At 44.2% G+C, this 15349-nt stretch overlaps 2 protein-coding genes across 4 annotated transcripts in view; one reads left to right on the top strand and one right to left on the bottom strand.

The window, feature by feature from the left end:
- shisal1b (shisa like 1b) overlaps window positions 1-3689 on the top strand; it is a 32462-nt gene extending 28773 nt beyond the window's left edge. The window contains exon 5 of the mRNA XM_030365143.1: window positions 302-3689. Within this exon, the coding sequence (XP_030221003.1) occupies window position 302 (1 nt within the window). The 3' untranslated portion in view covers window positions 303-3689. The remainder of the gene's footprint in view (window positions 1-301) is intronic.
- Window positions 3690-5541: 1852 nt separating this feature from the next.
- parvg (parvin, gamma) lies at window positions 5542-15148 on the bottom strand. Of its 3 annotated transcripts, none has more exons than XM_030365139.1 (14): window positions 14917-15146; window positions 14091-14249; window positions 13661-13725; window positions 12791-12893; window positions 12048-12191; window positions 10796-10911; window positions 10491-10546; window positions 10371-10396; window positions 10197-10258; window positions 10013-10081; window positions 9651-9752; window positions 9142-9214; window positions 7380-7498; window positions 5542-7281 (listed from the first exon to the last, which is right to left on the bottom strand). In XM_030365139.1, the coding sequence occupies exons 2-13, from the start codon at window positions 14152-14154 to the stop codon at window positions 7395-7397; spliced, it is 984 nt and encodes a 327-aa protein (XP_030220999.1). In that variant the 5' UTR covers window positions 14155-14249; window positions 14917-15146; the 3' UTR covers window positions 5542-7281; window positions 7380-7394. The 3 variants fall into 3 exon arrangements, with proteins under 3 accessions (XP_030220999.1, XP_030221000.1, XP_030221001.1); XM_030365140.1 differs by having other exon boundaries at window positions 5542-6192; XM_030365141.1 differs by lacking the exon at window positions 10013-10081 and having other exon boundaries at window positions 14917-15148.
- Window positions 15149-15349: the final 201 nt, after the last annotated feature.

Here is a 15349-nt window from a genome sequence, read left to right as displayed (position 1 = left end):
GTGATTGACGAGCGCCGTCGAGAATGACAAACTGTTTTAGGACACCAAATATGGCGTATATATTTGACCTTCATATGTTTGACATTTATGATATACATGCATACTTTCAAATTAATTATAGAAGCATTAGGAAGCCAATAATGGTCTCACCGGTGATTCTCTATGCATATTCAAATGTGTTATTTAACAGCTAATGCGAGCCATAGGTCGTGAGCTACTCTCAAACGGCGACCCTAAAGGGTCAGGATAAAGTTTAAGTTCAAGCGTTGCGCTGACCTCCAACTCTCTTCATTCCCCTCAGATCGATGCTCTGTTGGCTGCAGAGGACCTCTCCCGATCCCCACAGACACCTCCACCATCACGTCACCCAAGCTGGGAGGACGTTGGAGGAGGATACCGGAGCAGCCAACAGGGACTACTCCCAACCCCCCACCACCACCACCACCCTCTGCCCCCTGCCAACCCCATCACCCTGACCCTCATTCTGGCGTCGCTAACGGGCACAACAACCTGCCAATGGACCTTTTGAAGAAGGAAAAGCCGGCTCGGGCCCGTCACACTGAGTCGGCACAGCAACGGACTGCTGAGGGGGAATGTGAGGAGAAGGGAGGATCTTACTGCTGCTATCAGGCCACTGCAGCAAAAAAGAGGAAGAAGAAAAAACAACAAGGAGCACCAGACACATTCAGCTGCTCGTAGCCATTTTAGCTGATCCCCCCTCCCTCCGACACGAAATGACACAACAGTTTGCTGTGTTCCACTCGTGCCCAGCACGCCACTGGACGAACTGTAGTTTGTGCAAAAGTGGCGAAAGTCGGCTCAGTCGGCTTTAAACAAAAAAAAAGAAAACGAATATATATATATATATATCTTTCTTAGATATATGGTGTCTCTTACACTGCTGTGTCAGTTTGTGTTGAGTAGCAATTAGACACAGTTGTGTGCTATCTAGTTGGTGGTTTATTTATGTACGAGTGCGAGTGGTTGGCGTTCTTTAAACTGATTTTACCCCAGGTTGATGCAGAGCATAACCCCCTTAGTTTTATAACTTGGTTCAAACAACAAAACAACAAAACGACAAAAAAACAGCACAGACCGAGAGAGAAACGGATTAATCTATAATGTGATCCAGTGGACAGGGAACAGCGCCATACAGCAGAGTCGCTGTATCAGAATGTTTTACGCAAGATAAACTCCCTCAGTAGCATGGTAAGGTTGCAATAAGGGCTGGTGAAGACCATAGATATACGTTTCCTCCTCCACAGTTACACGAAAGATCAGGGACACCACCTCAACCAGGCGCCCATGCTAACCTTCAGCTAATTTGGGCTACAAGTCCATTATTTATTTAGTGTAGAGAAGGTGTGTTTTGATGGGTGGTACTTGTGGTGATACAACACTCTGTTACCCCCCCCCCCCCCCCCCCCCCCCCCCCCCCCCTCCCAGCTGTACAACGGTTCGAAGAGCAATACAACATGCATCAATATTGATTTGGATCATTCATAAAGAAACACCATATTTCCCACAATAGTTACAAGACAACTGTCAGACACTTACGCCATAATAAGCAAATAAACCAATGGAAAATAACAGTCTCCAACATCAGCAATAATGTACAGTTGTGTATTCAGACCAGAACCGAGTGGGTGCAAGGAAAGGGAAAGAAAGATTGGCAGGTCAAATTAGCACACCTCCCTCACGGCGTAAAGCCACCGGGGTTTTCACATAGGAGCCTTTGCTCAGGTCACAACCTCATTGCGATTCCATAGTTATCTATTAGCATAATGCATCCATATTCAGTGTACAAACAGTGCAATGGGGAACGCAAGCGAAAACAATCCTTATGTAAGCCAACACGCCACAGCGAACTCGCTATCAGGTGCTACTCGTAGCACCTGATAGAAGCAACACAAAACCATTTTCTCTGAGCTGATTTGAATTTGATGGTAATGGGTTTTTGGCGAGTGTGTATATAGTGGAGAAGGTGGAGGGAGCAGTTGATGGGTTGATTGGGTAGGGGGTTGGGGGTACCAGGTGTTTAGGTGCGGAGGTCCCAATACAGTAAGGCGTGGGGGAAGGATGTCTCATCCCACCAGGGAAGCCTGCACTGGGACGCCAGCCAAGTTATGAACACGTGCATAGAACTCCTGGCACGTGCGCACATGGGGGAGTCCCCAGAGCAAAGAGAAACAGGGAAGGGTGACGAGTTACCAGGGACACGCACCATTATAAGTTCTGCTACTGAGCGTACCTTAACAATGGATGCACTTTGGCCGATTGCATCTTTGTTTTGTTCTAAAGTGCCGAAAAGGTCCGTCCAACAAAACTCTGGTCAAACGCTGCAGATGGGCCTCAGTTATCAGCAATAATATTCAAATTTGCCGAGCTGTTGGAGCAAGCCAATTTCAATTTCAACGGTTAAATTTTAATTGCGTGCTCCCCTCATTAGGCTAGTGCCGTCACGTTCTCCACATTAAATAGAAGGTGCCCCAAGTGAAATAATTGGTGAAGAGAGCCCCAGTTCGCTAAATGACGCTCATACCTCTTCAACTTCTGAACCTTTCCCTCTCCCTCTCTCTCTCTCTCTCTCTCTCTCTCTCTCTCTCTCTCTCTCTCTCTCTCCCTCTCTCTCTACTCAGGGTCAGAGGTATACCAATTGATATACAATTGTGGGCTTCTCTCTCTCTCTCTCTCTCTCTCTCTCTCTCTCTCTCTCTCTCTCTCTCTCTCTCCCTCTCTCTCTACTCAGGGTCAGAGGTATACCAATTGATATACAATTGTGGGCTTCTCTCTCTCTCTCTCTCTCTCTCTCTCTCTCTCTCTCTCTCTCTCTCTCTCTCTCTCTCTCTCTCTCTCCCCCTCCCTCCCTCCCTCCCTCTCTCACCTGTAACGTGAACGTCAGTGAGCCGAGGAAAAAGAGGAATTTTTTGCCCCGTCTGCCAAACCAACGGGTATTTAATTGGTTCTTCAAAGCCGCGTGTGGTGGCAGGGATCAGATATGGGAGAGACTGCGCAGTGTTGCGGGGGAAGGCTGTGTTCTGGCCGATAATAAGGCGAATGAAAGCCCTCTTTATCGCGCTGTGTATCACTGCCCTGTGAAGGAAAGCCCTTATCTGGCCTCCAATAATCCGAAAACTAAGTTAAACACCTTAAGGTACACACAGAGTCAACTGGCATTTCTTACTAACGTATCCCCCTCCCCCCAAATCGATACACTCGCAGAAACTCCCCAAGTTCGGAAAACATGTTAGCAACTAGTGACTTTAACTAGCGATGTTTTACCGTTTAGTTGAATGGCCTAAATGTGACGTGGTAGGTATTTTGGTGTGGCTCTGGGAAACAGGGGAGGGGAGGGGGGTGGAGGTTACCTACACCCCACCCCCTCCCCGTAATCTGTTTAATTCTCTCCAGGTTGTTATGGTTACAGTTGCCTTACGGTTTGACCCCTCACCTGTCCGCTGATGCTTTGTAGTGGTTGATACCTCACGTTGGGTGTGGCAGTGACGATTGTGTGCGTCACGTTCTGTCTAATGTGTTTTACCGCTAGATAGAATGTGCAGTTCAGTGCCGTATTCAGTTCAAATTGTTTATTGCACTTGTTGACTTTGTATCGTTCCGACAGGAAGAAATAAAAATGAGTTTTATCTTTTCCATTGTGTTTAAACTAAACTGCTGGTCTGGCAATGTTTTTCATTTCGTTTTTCATCATTTTGACGCCTTTCATCCCCATGTCTCGGGTTGTTTGTTTTAGTTTTTTTTCGAAAAATAAAACGTCAAATGCGGAGTGACACAAAGATCAGTCATATTCAGGGGTGGCCCTTCACCTGACTGGTCATTAAGACACGGAGGTTGACAGCTCAACACGAGGTCTCCGACAGGACCAGGCACAGGACTACATGTACAGCTGCCAACATCACCTCATTTCCAATCATACACACCTGCTACAGTCCCGAGCGTGTCAAAGGCCACCGCGTCTGAGGGGATGCCAAAGTTTGTTTTCCCAAGTTGTCAAGGCATCTGTGAGCCTATGCTCAGAAGTTTATTTCCAATTTTACACCCAACCCCTACACAAAACACCTCTGATCTCATCTTTCACTTTGTTCATTGAACTCATTATGTGTAGGCTACCCACTCAAATCAGTAGCTAGCTTCGCCTCAGCTCTAGTGATAATGGGTCCCCTCAAATCAAGAGCTAGCTTTCAATTAGCAACTAGCAACAATTATTAGCTCGCTTTCAATTAGAATCTAGTGATGGTATGTTCCCTTAAATACTAGCTAGCATTCAATCAGCATAGCATAGTCCCCTTAAATCAGTAGCTAGCTTTCACTTAGAACCTAGCAATGACCCGTACCTTTATCTCACCGGCTAACTTTCACTTAAAGGACACAGTGAAAGTGACACAGTGGTAAATTGACTTCTTGTTCTGCAGTATAGCGTTTAGCGTTAATGCACCTAGCACAAATGTAAACGATAGCAATATAGCACTTCGGTCTTTTTGTTAAGACATTTTGCAAAGCACATGTAATACAATTCACTGTTATTTTGTCACAAACTAACTGACCGACGCACATTGATTCGAAAAGACAAAAGTGCTATATTGCTATGATTTTCATTCGGCAGGCGCGTTCTTGCCAAATGCTCGTCAGCAGGATTTGTTGTTCATTTGAAAAGATGTTCTAGCGAAGCCAAGAGAGACAGCTACCATGGTTTGATCACCCAGACCGGTATAGTCCTTTAACAACCACCCCTTCTGCCGACACATTTCTTTCATTTAGCCATTTCTCCCTGAAGGCCAAACCCCACAGTGGCATTTCTGAGACTAAAACCTAGCGCTCATTTGTCCTGATATCCACATCTGCTTGTTATTCAAGAATCAGCAGGAGCGGCCTCCTGACAAACATTCAGCCATTTATATGCTATTAGGCCGCTAGTCCACATTAGATCCGCTAATGCTGGACACTGTGCCCCCTAAGTGGCTCTTAATGTTCCTGTGAGATCCAGTCCATTCACGAGGAGCTGCTGTTCACTTCACTGTGTAATTGATGGATGGACCGCACTTCAAAGAGATTCAAAGGAAAAATTGTGTCTGTATCCTATTGAATATGTTAACATACAGCCTTTGTGCATTCGTTGTAAATTGCATACACACAACATATATTTGTGTCAATATCTTCTATTTTCTATTTTACAGTTCACACATTTGATCCCCTTAAATAGCTTGTATGTCATTAAAATGCTCAGGCATCCAATAGATTATTGGCCTCCTACGTTCCTTATAGCTTAAAGTACAAAAAACATCCTAAAACCTTAAAGTGTGGATCCTCAGAGCAGAACACGTCGTCCCAGTGAATGCCACACCTGCCAGAGTGCAGCGGCATCAAAGGACTCGGCAGCAGCAGAAGAGGAAATGGCAAGACCGCAAGGCACTAGTGAGCGCCTATGCAACTGTTCCAGTAGCATAAACATAAACACTGTGGTACGGTTAGCACTGTACCCCATGGCTGCACCGCTAGAGGCTTTCACGCACATACACACACACATCGGGGCAAATATTGCATCAGTTTATTGCAGTTGGGCTTGAGCAACACTGAATGGTATTTTCAATATAGCCTGTCTATGTGACACAAGATCGTTGTTAAGAAAATAAGCTTTTATGATGGAGCAATTCGTCCTGCGGTCAACCTTTTATTTAATTCCTGTTTGCGGACAAGAATGTTTGCGTGCGTGTGTGAATGGGGCTGCCATTATAAATATGATAATACTCAATACACACAATAATAGGAGTCATTAAAACCTTGTCATGCCCATTTCTAGAGCTGGAATGAATTCACCTTTTAGCAGCTACCTATACAATAATCATACCATGCAGTAGTCATACAGCCATACAGTAGTCACACAAATCAGACTAATGTAAAAATCTGTTGTCTGAGGACAGACAAGCTCAAATCTGGGGAAATGCAGAGTTTCACTTTCTTTCATTTTGCATTAGTTTGAACCAATTATGTTGTTGGGAGGTGGGTATCTGTAATAGGCAATGAATTCCCCTTCTGAGGTATCTGGTTTCCGGCCCAGGCTCGTTGTCTGAGGTCCTGCTACAGCATGGTAGGATTGCTGGAGCCCAGATTCTATCCACAGCATCACTGGTCTCCCCTGGTTTCCCTTTTTCTTTGTACTCCTGCCTGGCCACAGACCTTAACATACAATACAATGCGACACTGAGCTTGACAACGGAAATGCATTTGTTACACTGGAACAAAAGGCAAACATGAGCGGGTGTTACACACAAACACACACAACCACACACACAAGGCATGCACTCCATTGACGCTAACATCATGGACGCTTCGGTTAAATAAATAACACATTCATGCACTCATCTAACCACTCAGACTCGCTGAGGTGAGACAGAGAAGTGAGTTTTCTAGTCCTTGGTTAGTGAGGTCATCGTTTGCTTTGACCTCGTGTCCAGTGTAGGGTTCAACCTTGAGTAAGCCAAGTATAGCCGAGTGCGCAGTTCCATAGCACTCAATATCAGCGTCTGTTAAAGATGTAGTAGGAAGCATTGGGGACAAGCTGTTCCTGTTGTGAATCATGGGTTCTGTCGCAGTAACATTTCTCGGGCACAAATAGTAGTTCATTCCTGAAGGCTTACTGTAATTATGTCATCATATAAGGTTTTTATATTCAACATTTTACAAGGTTATTCAGTTTATTTTAGAAATGAGGGATCATCCTCATCAAGGCAGAAATATAAGTGGCTTAGCCTTCTTAAACTTAACACCAAGTCTAGTTCAACCATTATTGTGATGCATGCTAGGTACAGCCCTGTAAAAAAATGTCCTATATTCAAGATTGAAAACCTGGGGTCATGACAGCCATTTGAAATTATTCACTGTTCAAGGTAGGTAAATTGGACGGTCAACCTTAAGCAAGGAGAAAAGCGACCTTTGTCCTTTTCGAGAGAATACATTCCCATGATGAACAAGAGAATACTTCAGGCCAAAAACATTTATCTTCCAAATGCCTGTCAAGCTGTCTTTTATCTATTTCTCTCTCTTTCTCCCTCAGTATTGGGCCATTGTTATCAGACACTGGAAATCTATCATGTAATACGTTCGGCACTTCATTGAAATAATTGACAGATATCAACGGAGAAATTCAACAGAAACACATATATACATATATATATATATATTGAGATATTTATTCCTGAATCAAAACATCAGCAGTATGTTCATGTAAGTTGCCATGCAATGCATTTAATTTGTTTTACTTTGTGTCTGCGAAAAAAGAAAGACAATGGGCATTAAAGAGAGGTTGGAAGAATTTCTTTCAATTCACTTCAAGATCCAATGGAGGAATATGTGTGACAACATACCCCATCTTCATCTTTTCATTTCTGAGCGCTCGCCGCTGATTCCCCATGTTTCCCCTTGTGCCTCCTGAACAGGGCGTACAGGACCTTCAAGGTGGCACCCACGTCCCTCGAGATGATGTCTGTCACAAGATCAGCAGAAGCCATTTAGGGATTATTTTAGGATTTGGCTACCTTGTACAATTCAATTATATCACTTGCGCGTGAGCATGCACTCTCGCTCTCTCTCGTTCTCTCTCTCTCTCTCTCTCTCTCTCTCTCTCTCTCTCTCTCTCTCTCTCTCTCTCTCTCTCTCTCTCTCAGCAACAGGACCCTGGTGCTTCTACTGAAGGGCGACCGACATACAGATTATATAAAAGAGGTCATAGATCAAGGGACAGCGATAATAATAGTGCCAAATCGAATCAACGTGTCCTAGTCCAAAATACTCTCTAACCCCCCTCCCACGCCCCCGCACAATGTTAATTGAATAAAGGTGACATCAAGATGGACTCGCGCACCAAGTTAACCTAATTAATGTGCAGAGTGTGCGCGCGTCAAGCTTTGCATTCTGGGATTCCTCATTCCACAGAAGAGATTACGCTGGTAATTAAAAAGACACTAAAAACACATTTAATTAGCTCCTGGCTCGTTCCTAAATGAAGTTTGCCGGGGGTTGAACTAACAGTTATCATGTTAAAGCTTTATTCTTCAATTACAGGTCGGAGTTGATAAGGCAGAGCAGCTACTTTTTACTTTGTTTCAAATCACTTAACGTAAACATAAAGCTGAATCATGCACGGGCAGATTAATGGACATTGGAGTGTTGAGTTGTGGATGGTGCAATCTGCGTGAACGGCGTATTCACCTGCAATGTCAGTAGATGTTTACTTGCAGACTGATTTACACCTTCACCCACTGGCTCATTCACCCCCAATCAGTCTTCTAATCTTAGTCTTTCCTCAATTTGTGTCCAGATCATTACAATAATTAGAAAAAGGCTCTTATCAGATTACTACGGAGTGCAGGATAAATATAGTTTGTGTATGAGTGATATTCAAGGCTTCTGTATAGAAGCCCGTTCTCTGACAGACACACACACACACACACACACACACACACACACACACACACACACACACACACACACACACACACACACACACACACACACACACACACACACACACACACACACACACACACACACACATTAAGCTAGACACTCACAAACAAACCTTAATAGAAATTGGACATGGCTCTCACCCACACAGGCACAGACTCACATACATTGGATTCAACACACACATACACATACACACACCTACAATGTGGACCACACACAGGCATCCAGCAATGGCAATAATGGAAAGGTTAAATCCCGGTGTGTGTTTTCGTGCATGACAGCCGCGTACCGTCTAATGAATGACGCTGACCCCCCGACCCGGCCAATCACCCGCTCCCCCTGCCTCATTCTCATCCCACTGCAATCCCCCCCCCCCCCCCCCCCCCCCCCCTACCAAACGCCCCCAGATCCTCCTCACCCCCCTCCCAGCACAGGAGATGAGCTGTCAGCCCTTTCCTATCCTCCACCTTCTGAACACCACTCCGGCACATCTCCGTAACACACACAGGTAAATACTCGAAAGAGGGGGAAAAAGGGGTCTCTTTTCAGATAGTTTAGTCCTCCGCACCCCACAGGGTGAGTCCAAGGGGTTTTGGGGCGTATGATATCCAAAAATAAGAGACAAGAAACGGTTCAGTGCAACAATACTGCGGCACTCACCTTCTGGGTCAATATTGGGGACATTGAGGCCGATGTCCAGGAGAAAGTCACAGGCCAGAGTGACGTTATGAACCTGCATTCAGTCAGAAGACATTTAGCTCATTTATTTCTGTTAGAGAGCATAGATATTGGCAAGCTGGTACGATAAAGATATACAATGCATGAGGATTAAACCTTCTTGAAAAGGTCACACACATTCAAAGCAAGATGCTGGGATTTGGCTGTGATCAATAACGTAGCCAAATCAATTACTGATCATTCATGAGAATCAATCAAATTGATCTGATCAGTAGAGCTGAGATCAGCTGTCACTTCTTGCAAACATGTGTATTTTCCCTACCAGGAACGAGTAAAATGAACTGAACCAAAACCTTTATGAAATATTAAATACCTGCACTCTATCCTTCAGGCACAATGACAACACCTCAGTTGGGAGCAGCCGTATTCTACCACCACTATGTCCCATATGACCTATATTTCATGTTTGGTGTCTGTGTCTCCCTGCATACCATCTCAGCGTGATTGGCAGGGGAGAGGTGGAAGTCACAGAGTGGGATGAAGAAGCCTTCCAACTGGCCAATCAACAGCAGCAGAATCACCCCATCTGAAAACTAGAACACACACACACACACATAATCCACCAGCCTCTGACGTGATTGTATTGTAGTCAGAGGAGGTGATGCAAAGCGCAGCAATGAAATCCACACAGATGAAGAATTCTGTTATTATTTATTGAGTCTTTTAGGAGACGCTTTCTACAAGTCAACACTGAATTCAGATTCTGCTGGTTTGAAACCAGGGAGGTCATTTTGCTCAAGGGGGCCCATATGCTGTGTTTGGTTGGGGATCTGTTGTTGTCGTGGTTGTTTACCTGTGTGTCCAAGTCTGCCACCTGCAGGCCCATACTTGACATGTTCTGATTGACAAAGTTGACGATGGACTGGGAGGAGGGAGAGGGGAGTGGGAGATTATTGATAATACAAACGCCCTCACTCTCACTCTCTTTCACGCTCTCTCTCTCGCTCTCGCTCTCTCTCGCTCTCTCTCTTGATTACCGTCTTAGCCAACAGGATCTTGTGGGCGTCAAGCGTCAGGAGTTTCTCTATAGGATCCTCCCCTTTGTGAACAGACAGCCAATAGTGCGTCAGAAACCGCATGACACGTACGTTCGACCCATCGTTGGCTAATTGTGGTAAAAATCATCAGCGTGAAAGCTGTTAATTGCTCACCGCTTGAACTGTTGGGGGACTGCAGGCTGTAAAAGTGAAGACCATGTCAAAATCGATTTCAAGTCATTGATTTAGTAGAGAATATCTGCATGTATTGAGATTTCGTGTTTTTTTACTGACCTTTCCTCTGTTAGATCCTCGCTCTGTATGTCTGATTTGATTCCGGTTTTAGTGACCTGCACACACACACACACACACGCACACACGCACACACACACACACACACACACACACACACACACACACACACACACACACACACACACACACACACACACACACACACACACACACACACACACACACGCACAATGGTAGATGATCCAATATCAATATGCAATATCAGCCAGATTATTCACCCACTGTGATTTATTTACCCATGATGAGCGGAGACAGAGCTGGCACACACACCCGAGCAAACTCACCTCCACCAGAACCACCTCCACCTTCACGTTGGGAGGCAGAGCCAGATCGGGCTGGAAGTGCCTCACCATGGTAACGAGCAGATGAATAGTGGCCAGGAGGTCTTTGTTGTGGATGACTGGTGTTTAAACAACAAGAAGCAGGCTTGAATCTGAGAAATCCTTTTATGTGGATGGCAGAAACATAATGTATACTAATAATCATTGAGAGATTGTTAAATGTCATCTGTATTTTAAAACCACAAAAAAAATTGCAATGTGTTATCTAAAATTGCACATTTTAGAAAAACATTGAGCAAGGCGTTGTTTATATTTGCGAAGTATCTCCCCCATTAACTATGGAAGGATCATTGTGCAGCCTCACTGTGCCCCGTGGCCTCTGCCAAATTAGAGCCGTACTCAGGACATTTGCATTCATAGGAGTGATCAATCCATGAGTGTCCTAACAAATAATGTTTATTCACTCCAATGACGAACTCCACAGCTCAGGCAATGTTATGTATACGGCTCATAAAACAATCCGTATATTAGGCTATTATTATATAATCATAAAGTTTGCACGCAGTCACGAAAGGTGATACACACACAGCGCCTGAACCCAGCGACTTTTCCCGCGATGCGCGGCGGTACGCCGGTCGGGGGCGTCCAGATAATTCTTCCCGAGCAGTTTGGAGTGAATCCACTCCAAATCTCTTGGGATGATAAACGGGACCACGCATCTCAAGAAGGGAAAACTACAGAATCTTTTCGGATTATAATAGGGAAAACTATGTGTCACACAGTTATAGGGAAGACTGTGTGTTTCCCTTTTTTAACTAGGCTATAAGTGTTCCCTTCTAGCTCAACCAGGAAATGATAAAAAAAAGTCCAAAGGTGCGGATTCCTTATTCTGATAAAATTTTTCGATTGCTCTTTCAGGATTACTTTTTTGGATTACTCCTGGGTTTACTTTTTTTAAATCACTTTTTTACTTAGCCTACTTTTTCTTGTATTTCTTTTTATTACTATTTTGGATACTTTGTTTGGATTACTTTTTTAGGTTTACTTTTCAGGATTACTCTTGTGTTACATTTTAATACATTTTGTTTCCATAATAAAGGGATCTGGGTTGTTACTATGGTGCATTTGAAGTAAGCCAGTTTTGCACTCAAGTGTTTGCTTGGAGAAAAAAAAAAGTGGGTGTACTGTACTGTCTCATGTCCTATTTGTTTTAACATTTGGATAACATATAAAACAGAAAGTGGACATGACTCACGTTGGACATTCCACTTGGCCAGTGCGTCGTCTGTTAGCCCAAGTCTTTTGTTCACTTCTTCCAAGACCACCCCCAGCTTGTGTATCTGAGCTGCAGCTGTGACTGCTATCTCATCCACGGACAGACTCACACCAGCTAGCCTGGCTACAAAGTAAGAACAACAACAACATGACGGAGCTAAAGGCTGTGAAATAACGCAGGAATTAAACAGCATTTAGGATTTAAGTAATGCGTAGGTGTGGATACATACAAAAGGATAACACAAACAAATCATCTTTAGAATGTTTAAAGATATTTTCCCCAACCTAAACATCAAACATTTTCGTGTTAGTGTTGTGAGTAACGAAACCATTTGAGGGAGATGTTCATGTATTGCCAATTTTTCGGCTATTTTTACGTTGGAATAATTAGTGTATGTTTGTGTGCGAGCATGTGTGTGTGTGTGTGTGTGTGTGTGTGCAGTGGCGTAACAAGGCAACGACGGGCCCGTATGCAGGATGTTCAAGGCGGCCCCCCCCCCCCCCCCAGGGGGCTTCGTTACGATTGTTGATGGGGGGGGGGGGGGGTATGGAGCGACTTTTTTTTTTTTTTTTTTTTTTTTTGGGGGCCCTGATTGGCCCGGGCCCGTACGCGCCCGCATACCCTGCTTACCGATAGTTACGCCACTGTGTGTGTGTGTTTGTGTGTGTGTGTGTGTGTGTGTGTGTTATGTTTCTGTGTGTGTGTGAGTGAGTGCCTCTCACCCAGCAGGTGATGCAGGACCAGGCCATCGAACAGGTCCTCGTCCAGACTCTGCACCACGATGTGGTCTGGTGTAAGGGTTTTGTTGATCCAGCTCGTCAACACCTGACAGGGCCACCAGGACAATGGTAACGCTTATTAACACTGCATAGCTATTATGCCATAACATATAATAATAATAAAGAGAGTCTATTGAGTGACTCCCAGCCAAAGTGTTCTGGGTTTGAATCCCAATCACATCCTTGAATAAGATGCCTACTAACCCTTCCATCTTAATAATGACCTGAATCCAAATGAACCTCATTGAAGTCGCTTTGGATGAAACCATTTGCTAAACGATGAAAAGTAAATTGTAACAACATACCTCACACTCCTACTGATCTTTCATCCATATTTACCAACTAAATATGAATAAAACTTAAATTAACTCAATTAATAGGAAAATATCGATCCTATTCTCTTCCATATCTTTATCCATCAAAGCATTTCGAACACTATGGCTTCGTAGGCCATAACATGTCTGTAATCTGTAGTCTATGATCGGTCAGCCATCACCTCTATTAAATAGCTGCATTCATATTTGAAACCATCCCCGCACTATCTCTCCATGCATCACATCAAACATAACACGACGGAAAGTGTAACTCAGTCTCTCCTTCATAGATAAAGGCACTGAAGGAATATTTACAGAGCAGCGATTAACATCATGGCCCTCGCAGTAAAGTGCTCAGGGATGTTTGTGTTTGTGCCTTCATGTATCCCGCAACGTCGGCCTGTCTTTATAGCAAAGTGCAGACAGACGTTCAGAAGCAGGATCCTCTTTCTGTTGAAACGAGACGACCTTGAAGGAGAGCAACGGCGCCTCGGCTTACATCCTTCAGCTTTTCAACTTTAGGGTCTAGAAGAGACGTGGGCTGAATAATCTTCCTCCTCTCTCCTGTGTGGGTGAGTAAAAACACAACACCCATTTGTTTACTTCTATTCCCTCGAGAGTTGGTCACCCAGACTTCTGCTCGAAAATCTATTCCACCTTTTTTTTGCATTTGAAGAGAAAACATTTTTAGGATGATATAACTGTTATCAACACAAAGGTGTGACCAGCGTCTGAAAAATAGCATCAAAAGTATATATGTATTAATGTATTTTGATATATCTTTATCCAAAACTCATTGCAATAACCTGAGTGTATACATTCTAAGCAAGGGCCTTTCAGAAAGAACACCTTCCTTACAAGAGAGAACCACATACATACTGCATATGATATAACATTGTTATATGAGTGAGTGATAGCAGTATAAGTACCCTGGAACAAGGCGACGTCCAGAGGGTCCTCCTCCCTAGGGTTACTGAAGACGTCCGTGGCCATCACTCTCCTCGGTCAGCCGAGGTATCGCGAGATACCCGATCGATTCGCTGTACTGGGTGGCGTCTGTTCTGTGGAATCTGTGGGGGTGCCGACACCTTGGGACAAAAGTAATGATGCTGGCTTTCATTTTTTTTAAAAAGAATGAAAATGACTGTGGCGGGGGAAAGAGAAAGGTGTTGCTTAAATTAAAGTAGTCTTCACAGGTGTCTTATTCTGCCATGGTATTGTGGTGTAGAAGTTGGCATCTCGGGCTTCTACAAGTCCCCAGCAATGGCCACGATGACTTATATCATCAAAGGAAGTGTATCAGTTTGGTCACTTCCTCTTTTGTTTTATATTAGACTTTGAGGATGAGTTATGACAACACAGCCTTTCTAAATTCAGCCCCGGAGTCTGATCATGTATCACGCCAAAACACATAAACGCTTCAATGTGAGGGACACCGAACACGTCAAACTGAATTGCAACAAATTGACCAAATTGATTTGGGTGTGTACGTGGAAATATCAGACATTTATTTCTTTACACAGACACATCAGCACAGTCATGAGCCAGCAACTTGAATCAAGTCCAACAAATATTGATCCATTCGGTTTGTACGCGTGTGTCTGTGTGTGTGTGTCTGTGTGTGTGTGGGGAGGGTATGTGTGTGTGTGTGTGTGTGTGTGTGTGTGTGTGTGTGTGTGTGTGTTTCTTTGCTGGTGTTAAATTGACGGTAGTGACTGCCAAACAGGGCAACAACACAATTAGTAACACGCTTACCTCCAGTACCCAACTGAGGACAGTACGAACGTGATGATTCCTCTTCAGCTGGGCTTCTATATCCAATGAGGACCAATCAGATCAGAACAACAACTCCCTTCTCCAACAAACACACAGAGACACACACAGTAGTGTTCTGTACTCAATGCAACAAAGCTGCTTTGACTGTGCTCGATTCAAAACTCATTTGTTCACAAAGGAAGGTGTCAATACGTGACAGACAACCACAAACACACACACAAACACACACACACACACACACACACACACACACACACACACACACACACACACACACACACACACACACACACACACACACACACACACACACACACACACACACACACACACACGAGGACGAATGAAAGGATGTGGTTATGGGGAACTGAGAACTTCCTTTTTCAACATGTCTGGTTGTTTTTCTTCTCAT

The sequence above is a fragment of the Gadus morhua genome, chromosome 9, assembly GCF_902167405.1.
Source record: "Gadus morhua chromosome 9, gadMor3.0, whole genome shotgun sequence".
Taxonomy (NCBI): Eukaryota; Metazoa; Chordata; class Actinopteri; order Gadiformes; family Gadidae; genus Gadus; species Gadus morhua.
The sequence above is the reverse complement of the archived record's forward strand: the minus strand, read 5'-3'. Positions and strand labels throughout refer to the sequence as shown.

Excerpts from the sequence above, each read along its gene's own strand:
- parvg (XM_030365139.1), bottom strand. The coding sequence starts at position 14,154 with ATGGCCACGGACGTCTTCAGTAACCCTAGGGAGGAGGACCCTCTGGAC. Across the intron at positions 12,894-13,660 it reads AAGTTGAAAAGCTGAAGGAT|GTGTTGACGAGCTGGATCAA; the intron begins GTAAGCCGAGGC and ends TGGCCCTGTCAG. Across the intron at positions 10,082-10,196 it reads AGATCCTGTTGGCTAAGACG|TCCATCGTCAACTTTGTCAA; the intron begins GTAATCAAGAGA and ends CCCTCCTCCCAG.